The sequence below is a fragment of the Ptychodera flava genome, assembly GCF_041260155.1.
Source record: "Ptychodera flava strain L36383 chromosome 3 unlocalized genomic scaffold, AS_Pfla_20210202 Scaffold_27__1_contigs__length_13241970_pilon, whole genome shotgun sequence".
Taxonomy (NCBI): domain Eukaryota; kingdom Metazoa; phylum Hemichordata; class Enteropneusta; family Ptychoderidae; genus Ptychodera; species Ptychodera flava.
The window spans coordinates 2,273,278-2,287,455 of NW_027248281.1; the positions used below are offsets into that span (position 1 = coordinate 2,273,278).

Below are 14,178 nucleotides of genomic sequence, written 5' to 3' on the forward strand. Positions count from 1 at the left end.
TAGCCAGTGCCGGCGCCTAAAGTAGTGGCATAGCCAGTGTCATCGCCTAAAGTACTGACATAGCCAGTGCCATCGCCTAAAGTACTGACATAGCCAGTGCCATCGCCTAAAGTACTGACATAGCCAGTGTCATCGCCTAAAGTACTGACATAGCCAGTGCAATCGCCTAAAGTACTGACATAGCCAGTGCCGGCGCCTAAAGTAGTGGCATAGCCAGTGCCATCGCCTAAAGTACTGACATAGCCAGTGCCGGCGCCTAAAGTACTGACATAGCCAGTGCCATCGCCTAAAGTACTGACATAGCCAGTGCCATCGCCTAAAGTACTGACATAGCCAGTGCAATCGCCTAAAGTACTGACATAGCCAGTGCAATCGCCTAAAGTACTGACATAGCCAGTGCCATCGCCTAAAGTACTGACATAGCCAGTGCCATCGCCTAAAGTACTGACATAGCCAGTGCAATCGCCTAAAGTACTGACATAGCCAGTGCCGGCGCCTAAAGTAGTGGCATAGCCAGTGCAATCGCCTAAAGTACTGACATAGCCAGTGCCAGCGCCTAAAGTACTGACATAGCCAGTGCCATCGCCTAAAGTACTGACATAGCCAGTGCCATCGCCTAAAGTACTGACATAGCCAGTGCAATCGCCTAAAGTACTGACATAGCCAGTGCCATCGCCTAAAGTACTGACATAGCCAGTGCCGGCGCCTAAAGTAGTGGCATAGCCAGTGCCATCGCCTAAAGTACTGACATAGCCAGTGCCATCGCCTAAAGTACTGACATAGCAAGTGCCATCGCCTAAAGTACTGACATAGCCAGTGCCAGCCAGACGTTGGAGTAGCTCCAAGTTCTCACTGTTAGATCAGCGAAGGAAAGGCCACAACAGCACGAGCAGCTATTGACAGTCTGGGGTTTCAGTAACACTGTTCTCTTGCTGTTTCTAGTTTACATTTCATTAAGGGTAAAGAAGGTCAAGATTTCATAAATCATGTCGTACTTTTTACTAGCAGTCACGACGTTTATTAAAAGCAATAAATATACTTGTTCATAGGGAAGTAAATATAGGCGTTTTCAACAGTTTTAAGAGTTTACACAAGAATAGGGAACTGACTATTTAGTGAAACATGTGAACTGAATTCTTTCTCTCGGTCATTCACACTGGTAGCAAGTTGGAGACTTCCGCCCTTGTATTGCCTGCTGGGAGATCAGAGGCAACGCTTCAGCAAAACTCACGTCACTGCATGCTGTCACAACGTGTATCATTTTCATTAAGAAATGGATAGATAGTATATATTTTATGTACAAGATAGCTGTGCTTGTGTTCAAAATTAATTGTAAAATTCTGCTAAAATATATTTTAGCCTGGTAGATATTAAAATTTAGCATAAATCATGGAAGCAAGTTTGCTAATGTGAATGCCTGATGCATCATCGTTATGTTCAGTCACGTGGTCACGTGGTAGTGCGCGTAAGCCATATTTAAATACAAACGTTGCCACCACATCGAGTGTATATTACGTACGGAAGCTCAGACTACAAGCCAGAGAACTTGGTAGCCGGATCCAGACCTGTGAATGCTGTCTTATACCAAGCGTTTCATTGACGTAATTCGTGCACTGCTTTGCCAAAACAAACACCACTCATCCAAGTAGAAATTGAGGAATCAACGTAGGCTTACAGGGCTCGAAATTAACTTTTTTCCCTGGTAGTCCCATTGGGCTACCATTTTCTGAAGTTGGTAGGCCAGTGACAAGGTCTGGTAGCCCATGCATGAATGAAGAGATTTTTTTGTAAAGGATATGATATTTTTATTTATAATCTAGACAATGAGCGATTTATTTTACATGATTCCATCCAGGAAGTGAATTTTCTAGTCATTTGACATCAATACCTGCATATCATAGCCTTAGGAGAATGGTTTAGCATGTGTAGTGGACAACGGTGACGCCTCAAAGTTTGACGACCTAATACATACATAGAACTTATATACAAATTTTGATGTTCGCCATGACAACTTTTCACTCAGCACGTGTAAACATAAAACGGCTAACATTTTAGGATGACAACTTGGTACAGTCATGTTCCTAATACTTCATGGCAATTGGCTATATTTCTCCACCATAGTACACTATCATGGGATGATCTCGTACACTTCGGAAAGCGAATTTGTGGATGGCCCGACAGTGTTTTCTTTCCAGTTTGAATAATTGTGTGTTTAATTGCGATTGATACATTGTGATTAAATAACAATGAAAATGAATTTTCATTGGCCATCATTTCCCGAACCTGTCATCCAAGTACATCAGTTCAGATAATGGTATTTGATTGAAAGTATGTCGCAACAAATTCGACTGCACTGTCGCATTTTAATTTGCATAACAAAGTCATAGTCTAGCCTTTCAGTGTCAAGCTTGGTTGACTGTCGGACCGAGCGTCGGTCGTCTCACATCGATCAACATCATGTCGCCCACTAAGTAATTTCATGTCCTAGGCTTTGGAATTCCGTGTGGGCTACCATTTCATGGGTTTTGGTAGCCCCAGGGAAAAGTTGGTAGTCTGTGGACGCGGGACTACCGCTAATTTCGAGCCCTGGCTTACTTCGAAACAAATTTTTATAATATTTAAATGTTTAGGTTCCAAGACAAGAAATTGACCTTTTTAAGCTAACAATTCTCTAGTGATAAATAAGCTCAGAACTCCGTAAATTATATATTTTTCAAAAGCCCAGATATAGGGAAACATTTTGGTTACCATAGTGTCACCATTATTTACATAACTATCACGTGACAGGTAATTTGCATAACCTTTCAAAAATCGGTTTTCCCTATGTTTTGTTTCAATGCTTTGAGATATGTGGCTGAAAGTTGTATGAGTGCAAGCTGTTCTAAGGATCTTCCAAAGTACGTCTCAGAATTTTTTTAAACCGTCTTAAACAATTAAATGCCAGAAAATCTTCCAGAGCGGTGAATTTAACTCCAGTTGATTTCTTCACAATTGTGCACCAAAAAAAACTAGGCAAGATATAAACAATCTGAGACACTTTTTGAAGAGCGTTATGACAGCTTGCATTCCAGAAAGTTTGAGTCAGATATTTTGAAGTATTGAGACAAAACATAGGGAAAACCGATTTTTGAAAGGTTATACAAATTACCTGTCACGTGGTAGTTATGTAAACAATGGTGACGCTGTGGTTACCAAAATGTTCCCCTATATCTTGGCTTTTAGAAAATGTATAATTTACGGGGGTTCTGAGCTTATTAATCACCAGAGAATTGTTAGATTAAAAAGGTCAATTTCTTGTCTTGGAACCTTAGGGACTGGACATAAATTACAGGGGGGTGGTGTTTTTCAAAACACCGCTGCATCAAAAATAGTGACCCTTCAAAAGTTCATGCACAAAAATTAGTGACCCTCCCCCTTATCCGTGCATGAAAATAAGTGACCCTCCCCTGTTACTCAATACCCCCCAACAAACCCGCAATGTGTTCAAACCTCCTTCTGACATGCTATACTTTTGAAGTCCCCTCCAAAAAGGAAGGCAAAATGCGGCCGATAAAACGCTTTGTCCAAAAAATATCAAATCATATGTGTGTGATAATTCATGTAAATGTACTTTGCTTGAATTGGCAGGTAAAAAGTGCATGCATGTACAAAAAATGTAATTTTTAGATTTCATCGATAATGTCGATTCACTATACATGGCAGCCTATGATGAAATTATGAATATTTTTTCCAATACAAAACTAGGTAAATCTGTGCATTTATGTACACCTAATTATTAGTATTAATGTTCATGACTAGACTAGAGTGGTTTCAAGTCCATGGTTGTGCAAGGAATTTGATTTTGGAATTTCACCGAATGTTGATTCTCTATACATTGTAGGCTATGAGGAAACTACAAATAACTCATAGGTTATCTGATCCTAAAGTTGTTCGACCTGAAGCTTCCAGTTGTTATTGATGACATTTTGCACTATTCTGAATAGTTTGTATTCTGCCAATGTCCTCAAAAAATGAAAAATGTACATACAGCTTCATGAACATTTGACACCGACCTATACCCAATGTATGGTCAATGGGAGAATGATATCAAATAAGTGATCTCCAAAATTGTTATTGAAAGCGTCATTATAGGGGACAGTTTATATGTACAATAGAGGAGTTGGATATATGTAGAAATCATGACAACTTGAATCAATGTTGCTGCTTGGATCATCAATACATTGTTTATTATATCCAGAAACTTGCGCCCGAAGGGCGCGCCGAAAATGGAAATGACAGAAAATGAAAGTGCCAGGAGGTATTTTTTCTTTTTTCAGTATTCCATATTCTTTAATACGTGCACATGTAATTTCAGGTGACCCTCCCCCATAGGCTTGCACAAAATTTTATGACCCTTCAAAAATGCTTGCGCGAAAAATGGCGACCCAACCCCAAAACACACCGGCCCACCCCCCGCAATTTGTGTCCAGTCCCTTAAATGTATCGACTCTCATCCATGTCCGGCACAAGGTAAAACGATATAAGGGTTGGTATCAGTGATAGAAATTATTTATTCAGTTTTTGTGCTTTTCCACGTGTGTGAAATGTGCATGGAATAAAGTTAAGTCAAGACGTCAGTCAATTTTGTCAATCAGTTCATATAAAGATGTCTGATTAGCGAGTATCAATATTAGTGTTATGAAATGCAATGTTGGTGTTATGTAATACATTTGAATGTTTGAATATATGCATTGGCTCTGTCTTTGTTCAGCTAAAAGACGAAGAAAGAAAAATAGCAATGAGTACATCTAGTGCATCAACAGGAGAAACCGATGCAAGTCTACCGGACCAATCTGAGGTACGGTTGTCAATGACCATTCTCTATGATTATAGCTCCCGCTTTGCATGTTCATCGTCTATTTCTGATCAATTTATCAAAGACAAACGGAACACATTTCAATTTATTTTGACAGAACAGGCTTTTCTTCCTCGGTCAGATATAAATCATTGGTCAGATATAAATCATTGGTCAGATATAAATCATTGGCCAGATATAATAATCGCAATCATACCAATCCATAATCCAATAACACTAGGTCAAAATTTGTAAGACAATAGTTGTAAACATAGACACAAAACAGCACAGAACAGACAGTAAATAGACGGTACACAAACAAAGTCAAATTCATGAAAGAAAGATATATGGACCTCTGGCCAAAAGACCAAGAAGTGATGTCAGGTGTTTCGAAAATAGTAAGCGCATCCTGCCCCACATGTGGCATCCGCCATATATCAATCTGTAAGTCAGATAGGTAGTGGTCACTAAGGCCCATGTCACCGATGCCATCAGTGATCATTTGTCGAAGAGAGATATCGTATTTATCAACCAGCTTGCGATACCTGCCAAAAAGCGTTTGAATGTAGAGACAAGTCTTGCTCTGGTGTAACCTTGATTTAACAGTTTGAAAGAGAGATGGCCATGTCTCTCTACAAAATCACCATATGAACTGCATGCTCTTGCATATCGAATAAGCTGGGAAATGTATACCCCATAAGCAGGTGAGAGTGGAATATTACTGATGAGGTGTGGAAAATTAATTATACTAAAGTTGAAATCATCTCTCTTGTCATATTGCCTAGTAGAAAGGTGACCATTAGAGTCAAATTCAAGTAAAATGTCCAGATATGAAGCAGAAGAGGCCGTTTCTGTAGTTTCTTTAATCTCCAATTCTGGAGGATAAATCATAGCGAGATATTTACTGAATTCAGAGTTATTCAATGAAATAACATCGTCTATGTATCTAAATGTAAGGTTGAAAGTACGAGCTACAGAGACCTTTTTCTGCTTGATAAGGTTCTGGATAAATTCTGCCTCGTATGAGAACAGAAATAAGTCGGCAAGTAAGGGAGCACAGTTAGTGCCCATGGGAATTCCTATACACTGTTGGAAAATGTGTCCTCCAAATTCAACAAATATGTTGTCAATGAGGAAATCAAGCATACTGATAATGTCTTTCTCGGTATAAAACACTTTAGCGTTAGTAATATTTTAAACAAAATATGTAGAATTATACCCTAATACCACATATTTGTAACGGCGTGAACCATTTTTGTAGAAAAATGCTTGGTTGATGATGTTTTTCAAGCGTTCTTTCAATTTATCATGTGGTATTGTGGTATACAATGTGGAAAAATCGAAAGTTTTAATAGATGTTATTTTTGAAACAGATCTTGATTTCAAATTTTCCAAGAGTTCCTTTGAATTTTTTAATATCCACATTTGATTTATACCACTCCGAGAAAAGACAACATCACAGTATGATTGAAGTCCCCGTTTAACAGTACAAAGAACAGAAGTCAGTATCTTCGATAACTCTGTTGTTGAACATTTTGAAGATCCTGCGATAAACCTAGCTTTGTAAGGTGTTTTGTGGAGCTTTGGTATCCAGTATAAGCTAGGCAACTTATTATGGTATCCTTTGTTGTAATATTAAAATTATCCATGAATGACTTATGGTTTGCCAAAATTTCAGATTTGTTGAACATTGATTGTCTGTAAGTGGAGTTGGTTGAGGTCTTAGTTACACCAAGTTCGTCTATAAGACATTCAAAATAATACTTCTTACAGACAAATACAATGTTATTGGCAGCTTTATCAGCAGGGACGACAACATATTTGTCATGGATATCATTCAAACATTAACAGCACCAGGATCTTTAAATACAGAATAGGGTCTTCTGCAAACATGTGATCTTAGTCGACCAATACGGCCACGCACTATTTTCCTCACAGATTTGACCCATTCTGACAGTGTGTCCAGCTCTACATCCTCCCTTTTAGCCCATTTTCTGGCATAATCTTCAACTGAGTCCATAATGATCTTAAAATTATGGTTCCAGTTGATCCTGCGAGGTTCTCTGAACTTGGGTCCACAAGATAATATCTTACGAAGGTGGTGATGTTCAACCAAGTTCAGATCACCAGTGATGACATGGCCAACTGGAGTATATTTGAAGGGAGATGTAGAGCAGTCACAGGATGCTGGTGTTTGAAGGAATTCATCAATTTTTAAGTGCCGCAATGCCTTATTGTAATTGAATATTTTATTGGAGATTGTCTTGGTGTATTGATATGACAGAATAGGTACAGACTGGTTCTTAAAGTATACAGGTATAGTTGATGTAACCTTTTTGTTGTGTAGTATATTGCTGATATTAATGGCATCAATTCCTTTGTTAGTAAATGGAAGATGTATGAAATGACGATGATCATCAGTCATAGGTTCAGCACGAACAGGCTTGTATAGTCTGTATAGTGCAATGTCAGCAATAATACTGACCAGTCTGTACGGTGTTTGTTCGGATCTGTCAAAGACAATCCCAATGCATAGACATGCAACCTTCTCAAGTCCTTGATGGAAAGAGCAAATAATGAAGTAATGTTGAATGAGCAATAAATCGTGGTCAGATATAAATCATTGGTCAGATATAAACCATTGGCCAGCTTCTACTCAGAAGCTTAATATTAATTTATTTGAAAACATCACAACAAGGTAAATCGTCAAATTTTCACAGTGACGTTTGATGATATCTTTCGTAATTTTAAGTTCCCTTATTTACTTATTTATATCTTTATTCATTCATTTCAGAGACGGTCGAGTGAACTCTCGGATGAAGTTTTCCTTCCCGATAGTGCGCCGTCCCCGGCACCCATCAGTACACCCATTTCGATGGCATACTTCAACGAAAGGATGCGATCAGTGTCAACGACATTGTGTGCAGACAGAGCAGCTGGCGGTAGTATGACCTTGAATGATGGACATGGCATTGCTGATGGAATGGCGACGTCTCCTCTACAACTTGCTGATCTCATTAATCTTGACTCGAGGTCCAGCTTGGGGTCACAACTGTCAGAAGATCTGAGTACTACAGGTGGCAGTTATCGTACACGATTCTCAAGTAGTTACGTACGGCATAGACCGGCCTGTTCCTTTGAAATTTCACGAAACAACATCACTCTTTGTGGAAAAATTGGTACCGGACATTTTGGTGAGGTGCATCAGGCCATACTGCTAAATTCAGGGCAGAATCAGAGCGTTGCGGTCAAAACATTACGAGGTATAATATATCAAACCATATGATTCGTACTATTGTTAGTATTTATTGTTGATGACAACTTTTGTCTTTAAATCTTTCTTCAACAATTCATTCTTCTCCAAAGGTTTTTTCTCCCGGATATCATTCTCTTCCTGTTTTTTTCTCTCTGTGATTTTTTACGTCTAAAATTGATTTTACTGAACCACGATGTCATTCTTATCTACCACGTAGCATCAATGAACTTGTATTCCGTTAATACGACCGTTGAAAATAATATCTGTAACATGGCAGAGATGACGAGTAATTGATCTAATTTTTCTCTCAGATAGATACCTTGCTCCGATGGACATTTCCGTCCTCCAGCAAGTGAGATGTACATCCAAGTTTATGTGCTAAATTGACCAAACAGAAGAAAATATATTTTAAAACTTTTTAAAGACTCTAAAACGTTAAAGCATATCGGCATCAATATTTTGTTCTCGAACTTATCTCAGGGTTATAAACCGTAGTTTTGTTTTACCATCCACTTTACAGCGCCATCCACTCACGCTGAAAAACTCAACTTGGTTCGAGAGATGGAGATAATGAAGATGCTGGAGTCTCATCCGTTTGTGATTAAATTTATTGGCTGTTGTACACAACCCGACCTCGGTATGAATATCAATTCATCAAAAACTTATCAGATCATCCTTGTTGGCCTCGGTTGCCAATTACGTTATGCTTTTTTTTAGTTTTGTTAACACTTGGGAGATAATTAACGTTCACAGCTTGTAGAGTCTGCGAAAATTGTTAATATCATGATTTCAGGACGCGTATCGATTCGTAATATTATGGTTACAGAATAGTCATAAACAACTTTTTAAATCTCATTTATAGACAAATATTTTGAACAAATAATTATAGAGCAGACGTAGAAATCATTTTGTAGATTATTTTGCAGATTTGGCGATGTTGCATTTCTGATGTTGCCTTTGCTAAAAGGTCATTTGTATTTACACTTGTAAACACGATTATACTAGTCTACTGTATCTATTTCACACATACAGATTCCCCTGTTTATCTGGTAATGGAACTCGCAACACATGGTAACCTCAGGGACTTACTCCGTACATACCGCCGCCATCATGAACAAGGAAGGGTTACGCACGATATCACAAAGATCTATCGAAACCTTATTCAGTTTGCATGGCAAATCGCAAATGGCATGGAATTTCTGCACAGGTCAAAGGTCAGAGTGGAGCAAAGTCAATATTTTTTATGATATAAATCTTGGAAAGTTGAAGCGCACTATTGACATGTGTTGTCGTGGTTGATAAGTTTCATGGCTTTATTGCTCTTCTCAACGTTTGTACTTCTTTCAATTCTTGAGACAGAAGATTTTTTTCCACAAATTCTTCTGCTGAAGTGTCACATACATCCATGTCAGCGATGACATCACAGAGTCCGACCAGCCTTTTAAATAATCGAGTCAAAAGTGTGTGTTTGCGGTAATCCGGCCTTCTCTCGATTTAGCCTGTAAACTCCAGACATTTTATTCAATATAAATTCAAGCAAACACGGTGAGGTAGCATAGGAAACGTAGGGTAATTTTTCAATTACATCGAATAATTGCTAAATCAAGCAATAAGTTTCATACTTTATCTATACACAAACAAACCTTGTTAGATGACATAAAAAAAGTTTCGTCTAATTTTTCAACAACTTTCCTTTCGTCGATTGAATTTATAAAATGATATCCAGTGAAATACTTCCCGATCAACTTATTCTGTCTCACAAAGGATACACACTATTTTAGGGACTTGTCTGAAATCAAACTATTCTCTCCTTATTGTACCAACAGTTCATTCATCGCGATTTAGCGGCTCGTAATATTCTAGTGTCTGCCGACATGACATGTCGCATCGCTGATTTCGGACTTGCTAAAGCTATTAATGAAGATGAGGTATATGAGAAGAAATCTGAGGTAAGCATCTGATGCTATGTTATTTAAAACACGATTGGAACTAAATTGGGATAATTGGATTGGCAGAATTTCTCAAGAATTTTAGAAATTTCTCTAATTTTACACCATATTTGCTTACCATCTTTAAAATTTTATACACAATTTACGATGCTGTTGAAATCTTATGAGTAAGATTCAGTGCATGATAGTATCTAATGCAATATTGTTCAAAACATATGAACAATTTTCACATTTGAATGAAAATATGAGAGTTTGTCTGTAGTTTCTTCATTACTGAAACACTAGTAATAATGTCAGTTTGTCATTTTTCCTCGACCAAAATGAAGCTTTTCGATTGATTTACAGTTGAGTCAGTCAGTGTCTTGTAAAATGTGCCCTGACTCAGTTTTATGTTTATGAAGCCTTAAATTCATGAAAAAGTCGGGGGCAAAAGTGCCCTGACTCAAATTCGTCCATTAGAGAAATTTTAATCATTTTGTCTAGTTTCTTCAGTACATTTACACAAAAATGAACTTATTTTCATAAAAATGAATCCGATGAAAGAGGTATGCAATAATCGTTGTGTTTTCGTTGTTTTGTCCGATGAGAACAATATTTCAAATTTTACACTATTCTATAATATTGTAAATTTCAGCTGTAAAAAGATCGATTCGTTACATTTTCCTAATAATTACTCTCATCCAATTTTCCCAAATTAGTTCCAATCGTGTTTTAAGTATTCCACGATTTCAAGTACAAAGTATATGTTGGAAGTATAACAGCTATATTCTCGGGCATCTTGTCAAATGTATTGGAAAATGCTAGATAAGACTTATCTCTGGCAAACTCGTAATCTTTGACTGTCGGCACATTTTATTATGTGCTTTGAGGCAATCCTTAGGCAGCATTTGTCTTTATGTTTTCCTTTATTTCTAACTTTTTGTGTTAGACATTAAGAATTTCGTATCTGTAATATCTGTAATAAAAATGTTTGTTTAAGCTTTCTGTATTGATTGGTTCACCGAAGGTATGACGTCACTTGAAACAAAACGTCAAATGTTACTTCAATGAACAAGCTTGATTATTTATCTTACAGGATCCATTACCAGTAAGATGGATGGCCCCAGAATCATTGGCCAGAAACGTCTACACATTCGCAAGTGATGTATGGTCCTACGGAATTCTGGTCTATGAGATAGTGACCTTGGGATCAACTCCATATCCACAATACTCTATGTCTGAAGTAAGGAACATGGTGCAAAATGGACAAGTGATGTCCAAGCCCAGGCACTGTACCCATGATATGTAAGTATGTCATTTGTATCAATTTAATCCCTCTGGATCTGTCTCTTTGATGGCCATTTTATGTATTCAGTCTAATCATCCAAAAATGAACTAACTTCATTTCTTGCCGGTGTTCTGCTTATGACAAATTTCAAATTTGTGACACTCCCCTTATTAACGTTTTGGCCCACCGTTTAAAAGGTAGATAAGTTTACATTGAGTCAAGGTCATGATGAATGCTGCAAATAGATTTGCCGTAGTGGAATCAAAATCAATCAATAAACATTGCACAATTCAATGAGATGGTATTTACCCGTGGGCAGGTACACAACAAACTTCAAAGTCTGCAAAGACTGCTAGGTCTGAGTAAAATATTAAATTGAATCGATTTCATCAGAAAACTGATTCTTAATTATTATGTCAAGTGTTCAAGGGTAGTCCTGTACTTGTGACGTCATTCAGACTGTACATCATACTCTGAAGCACAAACGTCACTCGTACACGTACTGTACAACTTGTGAAGTTGACGTGGAATTTGTCTCCCAGAAAGCATGGAAGCCAGACCATCGAAAAGTTCAAGTGGATTTTGTAATTTTTCAGATATTCTGTAATGAAAAGATGCTGGCAAAAAGAAGCTGGAAAACGGCCTAGATTCTCTGACATTGCGATTCAATTGCAACGTATGACAACCAATCAAAAGGTAATTCTATCATCGTTGTGTTCAATCTATCGAGCTGCTTCATCATCACATTTGCTTCGCATATTACGTCGTATTGGACATTTAAATTTATAATATGTCACTAAACGCTTTATTCTCTGAAGTAACAGTGGAAAGAATGCTAAATCTCAAGAAGCTTAGTAAAATTTGCTGTAACGACACAGAAAAGGAACAATAGCGATGCAATTGTAAATGTGTGCAACAAAATAATAATTTTATTCATATAAATCCCTGGCAACACAATGGAAAGTAAACATTATTGCGACAATTATTGTTATTTATCAAGTGTGATCAGCTTGGTATGTTTCTTCGATATCTTTCAGCAATACATCAGGATATCAGAACTTGATCGGTCCTTTTATGTCAACTTAGACGACAACCAAAACCAAGGGGAACGATTATGAGCATGCGCACTCTGACTGTGACCAGTAGATGTGAACTTTCGATTGTAAGCTGACAATGTCACCATCATAGACTATGATATGACATCATACACCCTTGAGATCACATCGATTTACAAATTTGAAAAAAAAAGATGCAAAGATTTTACGAACGTTGACCTTATGTACTCTCAAGCATCGTTGTGAACCATCACAGACATGACTAGTTGACCTTAACATTGTTCTGAGAACTTGAACAATTAGGGATTAGTTTAAAAAATGAAGGTTACAAATGACGTTGAGAACTTCAACTACATCAGAATCTTTTTGCTACTCAGGAAGTGTAGTTTGACAACGTCACATCCAATGCAAGAATTCAGAAATGTTGACGCGTGTATAAATTGTGTTAGGATAAAATATTTTGTTCAGGCTACTTACTGCAGACGTTCGTCTGTTCCAAATTTCGATTTGATTAAGGTAAATAAACACTTTTGAGCGTCCATTACCAACAAGTATCATCATTGGCACAGTAGTAGACAATATCAAATCCCAACCACAATGCAATATGCAAGACTGTGCATGCCATAATGCGATGAGACTGGATTGAAAAGTTGCCATAGAAGCGAGTTACACTGCCAATAACCGAGTTACACTGCCACAAAGCGAGTTACACTGCCGACAACTACGTATTTCTACTGCTATACTTTTATATTTTTCTACCATATTCGGATATATTTTCTGCTGCTTTATTGTGTTTTTGTACTTAAATAGTACATTCTGATTAAAATTAGATGTAGAGTACGGCGACGTCTACTTACGCGGTATTCTCTTGCTGTCGCCTCTCAGAGGCGACAGCAAGAGAATACCGCGTAAGTAGATGTCTCTACATCTGATTTTAATCAGATTGTTAAGTATTGTAAACAAGAAAATGAATAATAAATCACAACAATAGTACATAATGTTACGTCGTAAAACTAGCATTACTATTCTGCAATGACACTTTATAAAACGTATTTGATTTTGTTACAAGAATACTTGTACTAAGTTATCATTTTCGTACAAAGTTAAAATGACTTCCGAAATGGTACAAAAATTAATATGGAGAACTTTTCCGAATCATCCATCTTCGGTTAAAATGGAATTATCCCAAGATAGTGAGTTCCAAGAGTATCATTCACCAATCATCCAAATAAAGTTGAGAAATCGTCGATTGTGTTGGACTGAAGGCGGAAAATCTATAGTGCAGGAAAATTATGATTTTTTTCTGTGATCCTAAATTTGGCAAGGTAGCACTAGGGTTGTAATTTGACTGATCCATATCACAACAATCACTTGGTTGTTCTTCCAATGATACAGTACATGTCTACAACTTTGATAAAGCACAGAAAAACTGTGTCGGCCCCATGAAGAGGCACGTATAATTGGCATTTTGGATTCCTTTGAAAAACCCTCATCGTCTTTTGTAAAGCCCTTACCGTCCCCATTCCCCCTGAAACGTGACCCTCTCCTTTTCAAAAGTGATGCGTTTTAAATGTTGTACAATTTAGTATTTTGGGGAAAATAACTTTATTGCTTTTGATGGATGTAACCTGCTTGAATAGGAAGTATCTGAAGCGAAGTGTGATATGTCTACAATATCTCTATCCTATTGACTGCTGTCTAAAAATAACTTTGAGTGACAATTATTCTATTTTGCTAGTGCTTAGTAGTTTTTTATATAAGACCATTTACATATTCAAAGATTAGCCAAAAAACGCAATGTGTTCATATTTTACATA

General features: G+C 37.4%; 1 protein-coding gene across 2 annotated transcripts in view; it reads left to right on the forward strand.

Annotated features, from left to right (window-relative positions):
• Window positions 1–13,424, forward strand: part of LOC139126479 (fibroblast growth factor receptor 1-A-like) — a 50,482-nt gene extending 37,058 nt beyond the window's left edge. For both annotated transcript variants that reach the window (XM_070692535.1, XM_070692536.1), the window contains 8 exons: window positions 4,751–4,837; window positions 7,629–8,097; window positions 8,611–8,727; window positions 9,123–9,304; window positions 9,917–10,039; window positions 11,115–11,323; window positions 11,903–12,002; window positions 12,344–13,424. In XM_070692535.1, the coding sequence (XP_070548636.1) occupies window positions 4,751–4,837; window positions 7,629–8,097; window positions 8,611–8,727; window positions 9,123–9,304; window positions 9,917–10,039; window positions 11,115–11,323; window positions 11,903–12,002; window positions 12,344–12,424 (1,368 nt within the window). In that variant the 3' untranslated portion in view covers window positions 12,425–13,424. The remainder of the gene's footprint in view (window positions 1–4,750; window positions 4,838–7,628; window positions 8,098–8,610; window positions 8,728–9,122; window positions 9,305–9,916; window positions 10,040–11,114; window positions 11,324–11,902; window positions 12,003–12,343) is intronic.
• Window positions 13,425–14,178: the final 754 nt, after the last annotated feature.